The sequence below is a fragment of the Hippopotamus amphibius genome, chromosome 14, assembly GCF_030028045.1.
Source record: "Hippopotamus amphibius kiboko isolate mHipAmp2 chromosome 14, mHipAmp2.hap2, whole genome shotgun sequence".
In the NCBI taxonomy this organism is placed as follows: domain Eukaryota; kingdom Metazoa; phylum Chordata; class Mammalia; order Artiodactyla; family Hippopotamidae; genus Hippopotamus; species Hippopotamus amphibius.
Genome location: NC_080199.1, coordinates 17,714,659 through 17,728,761, shown reverse-complemented (window position 1 = coordinate 17,728,761; position 14,103 = coordinate 17,714,659). Strand labels below are relative to the sequence as shown.

At 40.4% G+C, this 14,103-nt stretch overlaps 1 protein-coding gene across 2 annotated transcripts in view; it reads right to left on the bottom strand.

Annotated features, from left to right (window-relative positions):
- ABCC4 (ATP binding cassette subfamily C member 4) overlaps nt 1–14,103 on the bottom strand; it is a 208,385-nt gene that overhangs the window by 50,506 nt on the left and 143,776 nt on the right. For both annotated transcript variants that reach the window (XM_057707595.1, XM_057707594.1), the window contains exon 20: nt 6,342–6,421. In XM_057707595.1, the coding sequence (XP_057563578.1) occupies nt 6,342–6,421 (80 nt within the window). The remainder of the gene's footprint in view (nt 1–6,341; nt 6,422–14,103) is intronic.

Genomic DNA, 14,103 nt, shown 5'->3' with positions numbered 1-14,103 from the left:
TTTTACTCTCTAGGCCTGAGTAACATAAATCACTAGCAAAGAAAGCGAAATAAATCTATCTAGATCTATATTCCAAGACGGTGCAGCACTGTGGGAAAAGGGTATGGGTGCTGCTCCAGTGTCAGGGGCTGCCAGTCTCAGAGGATTCTGGAATCTAGTGATCCCTTGAAGAGTCTCACCTTTCTACGATATATTAGTCTGCATTTCAGTGAAGAAAGTACACAACTTTTGAAATAAGCAAATATTTGGACATTTGAAGCAAAAAACAAAGCTATCTGCTGATTTTAGAGGATCGTGGGCAGGTTAGTATTCATAAGGCAAAGACAGAAGAAGCAAAGAAATAATACAAAGCAGGTCTTTTGTATAATTACAAAATACTAAATGAATTATCTGAGATTTCATTTTAAGGAACAAGAAGGAATTAGATGAGAAAAAATATATGGAATAAACACTTTAGAAGTAATAACAACAAAAATGAAAATGACCAAGTATCTTTCAAGGTTTATCAAACGTACCCAAAGATGAACAGAATCATCAAAAATGAGTTTGAACGCACTTGGCACTAACTATGTCCTTCAAAATAAAACTGAACAACCCCCTTCAAGTCCCTTGCCAATCCCACTCTCAGCTGGTGACAGAAAGAAAAGATTGTTTCCCCACTGCGAACTAGGCTTCCAGCAGCCCTTTCTGCCCCACCATCCACAGGGGCCTCTTCCTCTCATCTGGGATCAAAGGTCACTTTCTAGAAGCTCTGCCCACCTCCTCAACCAGGCTCCCTAACTGCCCCCGGCCCCCACAACCAGTTTGCCTTCCAGGAGCTCCTACACAGTGCTAGCACAATTAGGATTCCAAAGGCAGCAAGGAGTGAGTCTCTGCACGTCTGCCCTTGGGGGACTGGAGGAGACCCATGAGTGGACTTCGTGCCTGACTCACCCCTATACCTCAGTGCCTCAACTCTTAATCCCTGTTTGTTGAACGGAAGGAGGGAAAGAGGAATATATCACCCACCCACCACACACTCCCAACCCCAAAACTAAAAACCCAACCAGAAACACTTCCTCAGACCCTACATTCCAGATGGGCCTCTCTCCTGTTTTATTCAAACTCCTTCCAGGAGTAGCCTGCCTTCACTTCCTCCACGCCTCTTGAATTTGCAGCCCTTTGCAGTCTGGCCCCTCCCATCTGAAACCTGCTTCTTGAGTCACCAGATGCCTCCTGATTTCCAAATCAACAGACAACTTTCCATGGATTTACCTTCTCTTTTGCACTGAACAGACCTGTCCTTTCTCAGTTCCCCAACCTATTTCCTCCTCTCTTCATTCTGTTTATTGTGTGTCTCTTCTGCTTCCCCTCTCTCTCTCTGCTTTCTCTGAATATCAAGGCTTCCACAAGCTTCTGATCTTAGTCCCTAAAAATGCTTCACTCTCTCTGGGCCATCTTTTCCATCTTCACAGATTCAGCGACTACCTGCTCAGTGAAGAATACACAGGCACCACGCTCATCCCAGGTCTCCCTCTCAAACACCTGGCTCTTACTTCCAGTTAAGTACAGGATGCGTCCACCTGGAAGTCCAAAGATGCCAAGGAAGATCTGGGTGTGGAAATCAGATCTGTCTCACACTAAAGCCTTATCCATTGTCCTATACAGTACTGTAACTCATCACACAGCACCGTACTTGCTGACTTTCTATCTGTCTCTCCCAGGAAGAGTGTGCCTCATGGAAGACAGGAATTCAGTTTATTTCAACTCCACATCCCCAAGCCCTGCATGGTGCCTAGCACGTGGGACACACTCAATAAATGTTTCTGCAATGAATGAAGACAAAGGTTTTACCTTTTTCATCCATACATCCCTAGCACATAATAGAAGCCCAATAACACACTGCAGCAAACAATCCAAAAATGAAGACATTGTAGGAAAGAGAAATATTGAAAGAATTACCAATTCACACATCACAAATATGCAATAAGTAATTTGTTTTTCGAGAGAAACTTCAAGATTTTCCATTATATATCTCGTTGCAAATATACTCACAAAACCATACAACTGCCCATCAAATATTATATAGTATATTATTAAAATGATTAATCACTAAGAATTTAATCCTTAATAAAATTAAATTTTCAATGTAAATGCTACTGAAACCTTATAAATATTATATATGTATGATATCATTATTAATTAAATCAATCACTGTTTTCAGAAAGCGACAGGCTATATTTATGTTGCTGGTATTTTTGCTGTGGCATTAGGAAGTCAAGTCGGACACTTAAGAAGGTGAATTTTAAGTGACCAAGTTCTGTTTGTTTACGTTTATTCAAATACATTATGTTTTGAAGGCCAAAGTCCTATTCAAAGAGTTCTTCCCTTGATGATTTCTTATGAGTTCTACATGACCTTTATACTTTCTATTTAATCCCTGTTTTCATAAAGATATATAGTTTTAATGAGTGAAGAACCATGTTCTGGCTTGATAGATGACTTGGTTTTTAAAATATTGTTAATACTCAAAGCTGTTATGATTTTTGAAAAAAAAACAAAATGTGTCTGAACAACACTTTGATAAGCCAGATGCGCAGGGCCAGCCACTGGCTAGCTATCTGATAAGCCCAAGGCAACCCTGAGGTAACCCGCAGACTGTTGTCATTTTGTATAAATTATTTATTTCCTATGATATACTAAAAACACTTCCCTGACTTCTGGCCTACCCTTCCAAAATGCCCCATCTGTCAGTCAACAACTGGTCTCCCTTCTCTCACTCCTGTTCCAGGCCTGTGTCCACCGAGGTTCCCAAATCCCACACCTTACCCCCACTGCTCCCCTGGGGTCCTCCCAGCAATGCTGCACAACAGTAAACTACACCCACTTCAAAATGCGCTGCGTCCCTGTGTCCCCTCTGCGTGGATACGAATTACGACATAAAACAAAAAACAAAACAAAAAATGAACAAAACCCCATAAAAATGTTCGCACAAATACAAGTTATTTGTTGAAGTCTAAGGGACAAAGTTAAGGAAACAGCTACCATCTGGCCAGCAAACTTGCTCACATTTTAAACAAAATATTCTCATCTCAGTCACTCCGTCAGTGGAATAATAAAATCTGAGTTCTGACTTCCTTCATCAGAGTATACTCCACCTCCCCACCCCCCCATTATGAGGGCTCTGCCTCAGCTCCCTTCCATCAATTCATCAGCATCGGACTAAACTGGAGACACGACTATGTTCTAATCCAATGGTCTGTATTTCTGAACTCTTACACAACACCCACAAAACTATCATTGTCTTACACGTAAAATGAAATATGCATGCTCTGGATTAAAAAGTTCCCATGGATAAGTGTAATTACATTACTTCTGTATCTATTTGATTTTAATTCTCCTGAAAAGTATTATCACATGCTTATCTTCGGTTAGGAGCAAACATGAAACATGTCAGTGTTGGTTTGAATAGTCTGAAAAGTGGAAAGATATCTAAGCTTTGAATTTTCATTTGCATTCTATTTGCTACTATAAACCCTGACGAGTTCTTTCTGGCTCAAAAATAAGAGATGACATGTAGATTAGCAAGGACCACAAGATAAAACCAAGGTTAACTTCTTGATATGGAAATTCCCAACCCTTTCTAAACTCAACTGTTGGGTTTAGAGGGACTGTGTTTTGTGAGCTTCCCTGAGCACAGGAGTTGCTAGTCATTAAGATTCTTACACTAAGAATCAGATGAGAGACATTAAATGCCACAAGGTCTCCTGATGTCAGCAGCAGGTTTTGCTAAGGACAAAGTCAGACAGGAAATTTTCTATCTCAGTTCTGAAAGGGGATGACAAAACTCTTCAGACAAGTTGACGGGCCAGACAAGACACCAGAAAGTCACTTCCATTTCAGATTCCCATGCACTTGAGAGGGCGTTACTGTTCACAAAGATACTATTCAGGATACCTTTTACCCTGATTTTTAAATTAGAGGATTGAGTCAAGGTGGACAAAATTTCCTTTAAAAAAAAAAACTCCTTAAAAAAAAAAAAAGATCAACCTCTTAAGCAAAGTCACAAGGTGAGTCAAGCTGATTGTCATTTTGACCTTCCTTTGCTTTAATTTGGGAGCCTATTTAGAAATGTAACGAGCAACCCTCTTCATTCGGCTCAGCTAGCAGAGCTAATAGGCTTCTAATTAATTTCCAGAAGATTGCTGTTATAACTAACAGGTTTTAAACATTTGGTTGATTGGGGAAAATGAATTGAATATAATGTATTTGATTTGGAAAATTAGTTTTCATTCTATGTGCTTACCATAATAGTGTTTATTTTAAGTTTACATGATTCTATTAAGGGTCCCAGATCACCACTGGGTTCTTCTCATCTTTACAGAGTCCTATTCAACTTCAAAAAAAAAAAAATCAATTTACATTTTGATTTTTGTTGGCCTTTCTCTGAGGGTAGGTTAACTTCATTTTTGTGGCTTTAGTAAAAATCTTTGCTTGCTCATATACCAACAGGCCCAAATACTTCAAAATGATCCCAGTGATACCTTGTCAAAAACCCACTCATTGAATGCAAATCCTCTGGAGAAAGGATTCTGCACACAAAGTAAGATGAACCAGTTACTGCAGCGTTTAAGTTTCACTTGATTCCTCCTGTCAACCATTTAAACAATGAATGTTGGGAAATGTCCCTCAGAGAATCAACAACAATGGCAGGGATCAGGGCTTTTATATTTAGCTAACACTATTTTTTAAAGGAGAAAATATTTCTTCCTGAAGAGATTATGGGAGCCTTATTAAAGACACCTGCAAACAAAACAAGTGACAATAGATCTTTATCATAATTGATCACTGAGTCATCCTTTACACAAAAACTCCTTTCTTGGAGACAATAACATTGGGATCTACTACTGCTGTTAGATTCAAGAAATCAGCTAATTGGGACTACTGGTATTTAACAACAGTACGTTTCACCAAGATTAAGTCAGACCCTTGCCTCTCAGGTTAAAAAGAAGAACAGTGAGATTCTGCCTCTAAATCACAGCTTACTTCACATTGGTAAACAGTGCAAGCCGCTGCCCATCGGCTACACTGTTTACAGTCAGATGCTCATTGGCACATCTGTCTGTGACTAAAAGGAATGCCTAGAATAATTTCAGGCATATTACTGATATTTCTGACATAGCTAATTTTCCAAATTAAGTCTTTGTGGCTCCTTCTGTAACAACGGCTCCAGAAGAGACCCTAAGTTTTGACTTAAAGAGCATCGGAGCATTGAAATAAAAACTGGGGGGTGAGGAGCATCAGCATCAAGCCTTGACCGCACACCGTGACCGTAAATGGGCTTCCCTGGACGTCAAGTGGGTTCATGGTAACTGGCGCTTAGGGAAAGTGGAAAGGCTTCAAACTTAGGAAGTATCAATATTAACAGCAGCAACTGAGATTTTAGAAAACGTACACCTTTTGATTAATGCTTTTCCTGTCCAAAATGAACACTTGGAAGTGAAAAAGAAAGTCTCCACAGCCTGAATCACTGAAAAGTAGACAGAATTAAACAACAGAAAAAAAATCTCAAATAAGCAATGATACTAAGTGAGGAGATGAGAGCGGAGATGACCAACATCATTCTTTAGAACCTCAAGTTCACAGACAAAACAAAAGCTGGATAGAAGGTATTTCTGTGGGATTGTAGGGGTTTTTTTGAAAGACACCCTAAGACAGAGCAATCAATGTGTTAAAAGAAAATCTGCCTACAAAAACAAAAAAGACATTTTCTGAGATGACTTTGATCCTGTACTCAAATTAATGGCTTAAAGGTACTTGCCTTTAAAGGCTTTGTATCTTCCATAACTGCAGTCTATTGTCCTTGTTAAAGTATTATTTTCACCTTATTATTACTAATCTTTTCTTTGTAAGTAACCACACCTGGCTTTATCCAAAAAAACAAAAAAAACAAAAAAAAAACGGTGCAGTAAATATTTGTCCTTTGTGGTAATACAATGCATAATTTAGTTAATCTAGGCTGTCTTTCTGTGAGAGGTGACTGTTTCTCTGTTATGAAATGTGCTCACAGTAAAGGGAAGCCAGGCCAGATCCCTGGAAGGCAGAGGGAGAACCACTCACCAAGCATGTCGCTGCTTCGAACCAACCTTGACGTGACTGTGTAGCCGCTCCTACACCAGGTATTACTCATGTTAACTCAGCCTCCCAATCACAACCGCACCCTTCTACAAACATGGCCTTTTACTTAAGATAACATGACACATCACCAGGCTGAAAGGCCCACCCTCAGCCCTTGTGAAAAAGCCTTGAAAAACAGGCACTTTGCTTTTCCTGTGAGAACTCTGACACGACTGTTACGTTACCTGGATGAAATCAAGAAATGTCAGGGGCAGCAAGTCATCCATATGCCCAATGTCTTTGGAGAAACGATTTAAAATTCTCCCTGAAAGAACAGGATATGAGAAATTACTGATTTCCCCACATAGGCCCTTTAAGAGAAACAATTCATGAACAAATCAAAACAATATTTTAAATGCATATGTATTTAATATATTATGAATTCATATGAAATAAGCCAATGTCAGTGGAAAAGAAATAAAATAGGATGCTACCTAAAGAAATATAAAAATACCAATGACAGTGAGCAGGCAGTTGAAATTTGGCCCTTATTTTTAAAGAGGGGGGAAGGGGGATTTTGTGGCAGTATCAGGGTGCTGGATTTTAGAATGTTCCCTCCTTTTACATCCATCCCATTTAAGACTTCAAGTGCTAAGTCAGTAAACAATGGCAAAATTCATAAATTAATCCTAAATGTTACACTAATTTTGATTTATTAGAATTAATTTTGCTAAGTGATACTTTAAAAAAAAGTAATTTCAACCTCTCTGAAATTTTTTAACCCCCAGGATGGTGCATAGCACCTTATATTTTGGGAAATTTGCGGTTTTTCCAATTTCCAAGTTGTGCATTTACTACCAGGATAATGTTGTTATTTTCAGAGGTGCACCAGGTGTGATAGGAACAGACTCATGCTTAAGCATCCAAGAAGACAAGAGGGATGGAGACAGGAAAACAGAAATATTATTTGATGACTAAAGATCACTTCTTATCAGTGCTTTTATTTCCTTTCTCAGAATTCACTCAAACAGTATACTCTAAAGGCTGCAGGATTGGAAGATGAGAACTATTTTTTAATGAATATCTGGTCTTTTTAATAATTAAATTCAAAGACACTGAAATAACACAAGCAGGCACGCACACACACAGACAGCCTATTTTGGTGTAGCAACTCCTGAGAAATGTGTTTATCTAAGACCCTGAACTTCTTTTATAATTAAGGCTCCAGGAAGCCAGCCTATAGGTGAGATGTGGGACCTCTAGGTGCTCTTTCTGACCTCTCTCAGAGGTGACTTCCTCCCAAGGCCCTTTACATCAAGCCACAACTGGACCATGAATGAAGAGAGGCCGGGGTCTGAGTTTCCGCTGCGGCGATGAACTGGCTCTGCTGTCCTCCACAGGAGGACTGGCTCACCGGAAGCACAGGGCGTGTCCAAGCCAGGAGGTAGAGCACCTGGAGGCTTTCGCCCTTGCCCAGGCCAGGCCATTAGAGGCTGGGCCTCAATTTTCCTGTCTTCTAATGACACCTTTAGAAGACCAGGAACTACTTTTCTGGGAATCTAGAAATACCTGCTTTAAAGGGTGATTCTCAGGATTAAATGGGCTCATGAAAGTGAAAGAACCCAGTCACAATGCCAGGCGGTTTAACAGGTGCTCAACCACCAAGGTGAGATAATGACTCTGACCCCCAGGTCTGCAGCATCATGTCACCTGGGAAAGTCTACCAGGCACTGTAGGAGGGTCCACTTGTTAAAATGCAGATTCTGATTCAGGAGTGTTAGGGGGGAGCTAGAGAGTCTGCGTTTCTTCTAAGCTGCCAGGTGATACCCTTCCTCCTGTTTCCCAGATCACACTCTGAGGGGCAAGAAGATGGGAATCATTTAAACATTCTGCTTTAGGAACATTAAAATCAGATGGGCAATTTTCCCACATATTCTTATACATTTTGTGGCCTGCTTAGTTATTTTTTACCTTTTCAAAATAGCAATGCCAAAATAAGGAATATACACGTCAAAAAATGTTAAAGACAGTTTAAATTCTTCTGATTTCTTTCATGGAAAAATACAACTTTTTAACGTAGGCAGAATTTGGAAACACGGCAAGTAAGATTTGTCTTACAAAGTGTTAAAAGAGGTATTTGGCTACTCAGGGACAAACAGTATGCGTCAACCACCCCTTTACCATTCACCAGATGTGACGGTCATAAGGTCCGACAGACCCAGGGTTGGCAAAGAATGTAAAATACAAGGAAAGCAAAAACAATGAGGAAAACCATCTCCCATTGTAGCAACTACAGAAACTGAACAGAGTATCAAAGATCATCAAAAACTAAACTCTTATTCACCAATGAGCTGAGCATAGAAAATGTGAAATCAGAAAGTTCAGTAGTCACTTCTTTGCACTAGGAAACATTAAAAGAACCAGTGATGTTTGCAGAATATTTCACCTGGCTCTGAGATAGACTGCTGTAACCAGAGGCGTGATTCCAAGTTCATGGCCTCATAGTACTAAAGTTTTCTCAGAAGTCTCCAAATAAAATCCTTATGAATTCCCTTCACACACATGCCATGACTCTTCACCCAAATGACCCACAGCCCCTGCTGGAGTATCTCCAGGGAGGCAGAGGGAAGCGGGATTCACGTGAATAGGGGGAACCCAATCCAGGTGCAGACTGTTCTGTGAGGCAGGACTTCCTCACAGGAAACCGAATCTTCCCTTCCTGGAACAGCCAAGCTCTGCTGCTTATTCTGTCCTGATAACCACACAGAGTGAATCTAATTTCTCTCAATATGACAGCCTTTCAACTCCTTGAAGAAAGTGAATCGTACCCTTTCCAACAACTACTCCTTGGTGCCTCAATGATCCCTCATAAGGCTCAGTGTCCTATCTTGGCCGCTGCCTCCTGTCCAGACTCAGATGGACAGTCTCAGTTAATGCCTTGTGCCCAGGATTAAAATCAATACTCCAGGTATTGCTTGATTACCTCAGAGTAAAGTGGTATCATCACCTCTCCCATTTTGCATATCCAATCACAAAGCCAATAATCATGATAAATTCTGGAAGCCAGATCACATTTTAGACGTGGGTATAATGACTAGCCACATCGCTCCCATCTGTACTGCACAGGTAGATTTTGGGGACCAACGAGCAATATGTATAAACGACTCTAAGAGCACATCCCTTCTGACCCAGAAATTCCATTTCTAGGAACATATCCCCAAGAGTTAATGAGTGCATCAGAGATGTTCAGTGTGGCACATTTGGCAAGTCAGAAGTAGAAAACAACCTGAACAAGTCTCAAACAGGTCTACAATGTGTTGCGTGCAATTTTAATTTTTTCTCTTCCTCAGGGGAAGCCAACTCACTGACTAGCCACCTAGTCATTCCAATTTCCCCTCTCAAACACTACAAGGCCAGGAGAGAAGCAGGAAAATGCAGCAGCCTCGCCATGCCCAGTAAAGATGAGAGACAAAGAGGCTTGGGTACGAGCCCTGTGACAATGGCCTGACATGAGGACCCCAGTTCCCAGCTCCAGTTCCAGGAAAGTCAGCATCTCTCCAGCTCCATGAGATGCCCATTTCCTTTCGATCAAGCCCTCCTCCTCTGAACTAACCTGGGTAGATTCTGTCCGTAGCGACCCAAAATCCTTGACTAGAACAAGTGCCACAGGTCCAACAAAAGACTTGCTTACTAAAACTGGCTGGGGAAACTGTACAGTTAAATTTTCAAATAACTAATTACCCTTTTAAGTAACAAAACCTAACCTTTTTTATTTTGAGCATTAATAGTTAAATTGTTTTTAAACATGGCAATGGCCTTTGGAGCTACTTAAGGTTACTTAAGTTTCATGCCAACCTCCACCCAACTACTTTTTTTAAAAAATATTTTTATAATACTGTGCTTTCTGCTGATACATTGTGCCATATTGCCCAGAGCTTTCCACTAACTTCCATTTTTACTTTTAGAGCTAAGAACTGAGAAGACCCTATATCCAAGTAGCGTCAAAAAGAAGACTCCACTCGCTCTCAGAAAAGACATGAGCAATTCTCATGTTTAAAAGCACAGATTTTCTGACACTTTGTTTGATGAGGGACTTTTCCAGTGTGCTTCCAGATTCAACCTGGAGTCTGGATACACTCTGAGAACATCTAATCTGAGAATACCTAATCTGAGAACATATAATCTATTTAGTGGTATAATCTATTTAGTGGTTTAACTACTTTTCATGTGTATTAGTCTTGAGTTCACATCTAGATTATACACCCTTTGGAAACATGGACCACATTTCTCACACAATCTATAACAAAATGCAAAGTGCCAAAATGCAGGGGATTCACTAATGAAACACCACAAATTCACTGGCTTTCAAACTTTTTTTAAGACAGGAAGACTTCTGAGCACATATACTCCTACACAAAAACCTAAAACAAATCTATGACATGAATATTTTAAACGTGGCTCATAATGAAGAGAGATATATATAGTAAGACCTGGAACCCACTTAGTGACAATTTTGCTACAGGTCAATCAGGGGGCACAGTTGGAAAGATTAATTCTGGTCACTACAGAGTCCAACAATGCTCTTATCTTGTTGTATTTGTAAACACAGGAGTGAAAGTTTCAGCACCTTGAAGACTCCTGCACTTCCAAGTGAAGTTTGATCAGAAATAGCCCAATACTCATGAAACAATGCTTCTAAGTTCTAATCTGTACGAAAATCTCCAAGGGACCTGTATAAAATGTAACCTCTTGAGAGACAAAGGAGAAGCCGCAATGAGATGGTAGGAGGGACTCAATCACATTAAAATCAAATCCCATAAATGCTGGCTGGGTGACTCACAAGCTGGAGAACAGTTATACCGCAGAAATTCTGAGGTTCTGAGCCCCACATCAGGCTTCCTAACCAGGGGGTCCAGCAACGGGAGGAGGAATACCCAGAGAATCAGACTCTGAAAGCCAGCGCGGCAGACAAGCAGATTAAAGTGTCACTGAGCTCCACCCACCAAATCAGATTAAAATTTGACTGAGCTCCACCCACCCAGCCTAACCCACCATCAGTCCCTCCCATCAGGAAGCACCCACGAGCCTCCCAGACAGCTTCCTCTACAAGAGGGCAGAGAGCAGTATCAAGCAGTATCAGCAGTATTTCACCTAGTGGAACTGAAAACCACAGCCACAGAAAGACAGAGAAAATGAAAAGGCAAAAGACTTTGTACCAGATGAAGGGACAAGATAAAACACCAGAAAAACAACTAAATGAAGAGGAAACAGGCACTCTTCCAGAAAAAGAATTCAGAATAATGATGGTGAAGATGATCCAGGACTTTGAAAAAAGACTGGATGCAAAGATCGAAAAGTTGCAAGAAAAGTTTACCAAAGACCTAGAAGAATTAAAGAGCAAACAAACAGAGATATGCAACACAATAACGGAAATGAAAAATACACTAGAAGGAACCGATAGCAGATTAATGGAGGCAGAAGGGCGAATAAGTGACCTGGAAGACAGAATGGTGATAATCACTGATGCGGAAAAGAATAAAGAAAAAAGAACTGAAGACAGCCTAAGAGACCTCTGGGACAACGTTAAACACACCAACATTTGCATTATAGGGGTCCCAGAAGGAGAAGAGAGAGAGAAAGGACCTGAGAAAATATTGGAAGAGATTATAGTTGAAAACTTCCCTAACATGGGAAAGGAAATAACTACCCAAGTCCAGGAAGTGCAGAGAGTCCCAGGCAGGATAAACCCAAGGAGAAACATGCCAAGACATATAGTAGTCAAAATGACAAAAATTAAAGACAGAGAAAAGTTATTAAAAGCAACAAGGGAAAAACGACAAAAAACATACAAGGGAATTCCCATAAGGTTAACAGCTGATTTCTCAGCAGAAACTCTGCAAGCCAGAAGGGAGTGGCATGATATATTTCAAGTGATGACAGGGAAGAACCTACAACCAAGAATACTCTACCCAGCAAGGATCTCATTCAGATTCAACAGAGACATCAAAAGCTTTACAGACAAGCAACAGCTAAGAGAATTCAGCACCACCAAACCAGCCCTACAACAAATGCTAAAGGAACTTCTCTAAGTGGGAAACATAAGAGAAGAAAAGGACCTACAGAAACAAAAACAAAACAATTAAGAGAATGGTAATAGGAACATACATATCAATGATTACCTTGAATGTAAATGGACTAAATGCCCCAACCAAAAGACACAGAGTGGCTGAATGGATACAAAAACAAGACCCATATATATGCTGTCTACAAGAGACCCACTTCAGACCTAGGGACACATACAGACTGAAAGTGAGGGGATGGAAAAAGATATACCATGCAAATGGAAATCAAAATAAAGCTGGAGTAGCGATACTCATATCACATAAAATAGACTTTAAAATAAAAAATGTTACAAGAGACAAGAAAGGACACTACATAAAGATCAAGGGATCAACCTAAGAAGAAAACAATTATAAATATATATGCCCCCAATATAGGAGCACCTCAATACATAAGGCAGATGCTAACAACTATGAAAGAGGAAATTGACAGTAACAAAATCATAGTGGGGGACTTTAACACCCCACTTACACCAATGGACAGGTCATCCACACAGAAAATTAATAAGGAAACACAAGCTTTAAATGACACAATAAATCAGCTTGATTTAATAGATATCTATAGGACATTATATCCAAAAACAGCAGATTACACATTCTTCTCAAGTGCACATGGAACATTCTCCAGGATAGATCACATTTTGGGTCATAAATCAAGCCTCGGTAAATTCAAGAAAATTGAAATCGTATCAAGCATCTTTTCTGACCACAATGCGATGAGATTAGAAATCAATTACAGGAAAAAACTGTAAAAAACGCAAACACATGGAGGCTAAACAATACGCTACTAAATAACCAAGAGATCACTGAAGAAATCAAAGAGGAAATCAAAAAATACCTAGAGACAAATGACAATGAAAACACAATGATCCAAAACCTATGGGATGCAGCAAAGGCAGTTCTAAGAGGGAAGTTTATAGCGATACAATCCTACCTCAAGAAACAAGAGAAATCCCAAATAAAATGTAACCTCTCAAGAGCTCTGTCCGGGTGAGGTCTGAGTGCTGATTTCTAACAACTCCCAGGTGAAGCTGCTGCTGCTGGTCTAAGGATCGCATGTTGAGTAACAAGGAATGACCTGAACATTTCTGATGATGTTCTGTCCCAAGAACCTTTAAATTAATCTTGTTTTATCAACATGTATTATTACATCCCTTTTACTTATTTATTTCGGCCGAGTGTCTTGCAGGATCTTGGTTCCCCGATCAGGGATTGAATCCAGGCCATGGGCAATGAAATTGCAGACCACTAACTACTGAACTGACAGGGAATTCCCTCGGCCCCTTTAAATCCCATTCTTTGCTTCCAGGAGCTAATAACCACTTGTCTCCATTTTATTCACAGAAACTGAATTATAATATACACATTATTAAGCCAGGAGTTTTACCTGTTGCGTTCACTGCTGTTGCCCCAGTGCCTGGACCAATGTCTCACATGTGGAGGGCGCTTGAGCATATTCTGTATGAATCTATAAAACGAGCCTTTCTATAAATAAATGGTTTCTTTCCAAATCTCAATATCTACTGATATTTCACTCACTCTTTCCTGTTGGGTGTTGTTTTCCAACTTGGGGAAAATCATGGTGAAACATAAAGTGTCTGGTCCGTTATCCTCTCACCAGCAAAGGCCACCAACAATTCCCAGGAAATAAAAATAGAAACTGGGTCATAAAATAAAGTCTAACCTTTTCTCTGTTCCTTTGTGCTTAGTCAAGCTTCACTTGCTCACAGGGAGCCTCTTGCAGGGGCCTCACACCTGGCCCTTCAGACCAGAGTCCCTGGTGAGAAATGACTGCGCCGACACCTCAGCTCAGCGGGCCGTGTGCAGAGACGCTGCACCCAGCACTGTGATTCAAGATGGCGGCGAGGGGGCCGTGTGCAGAGACGCT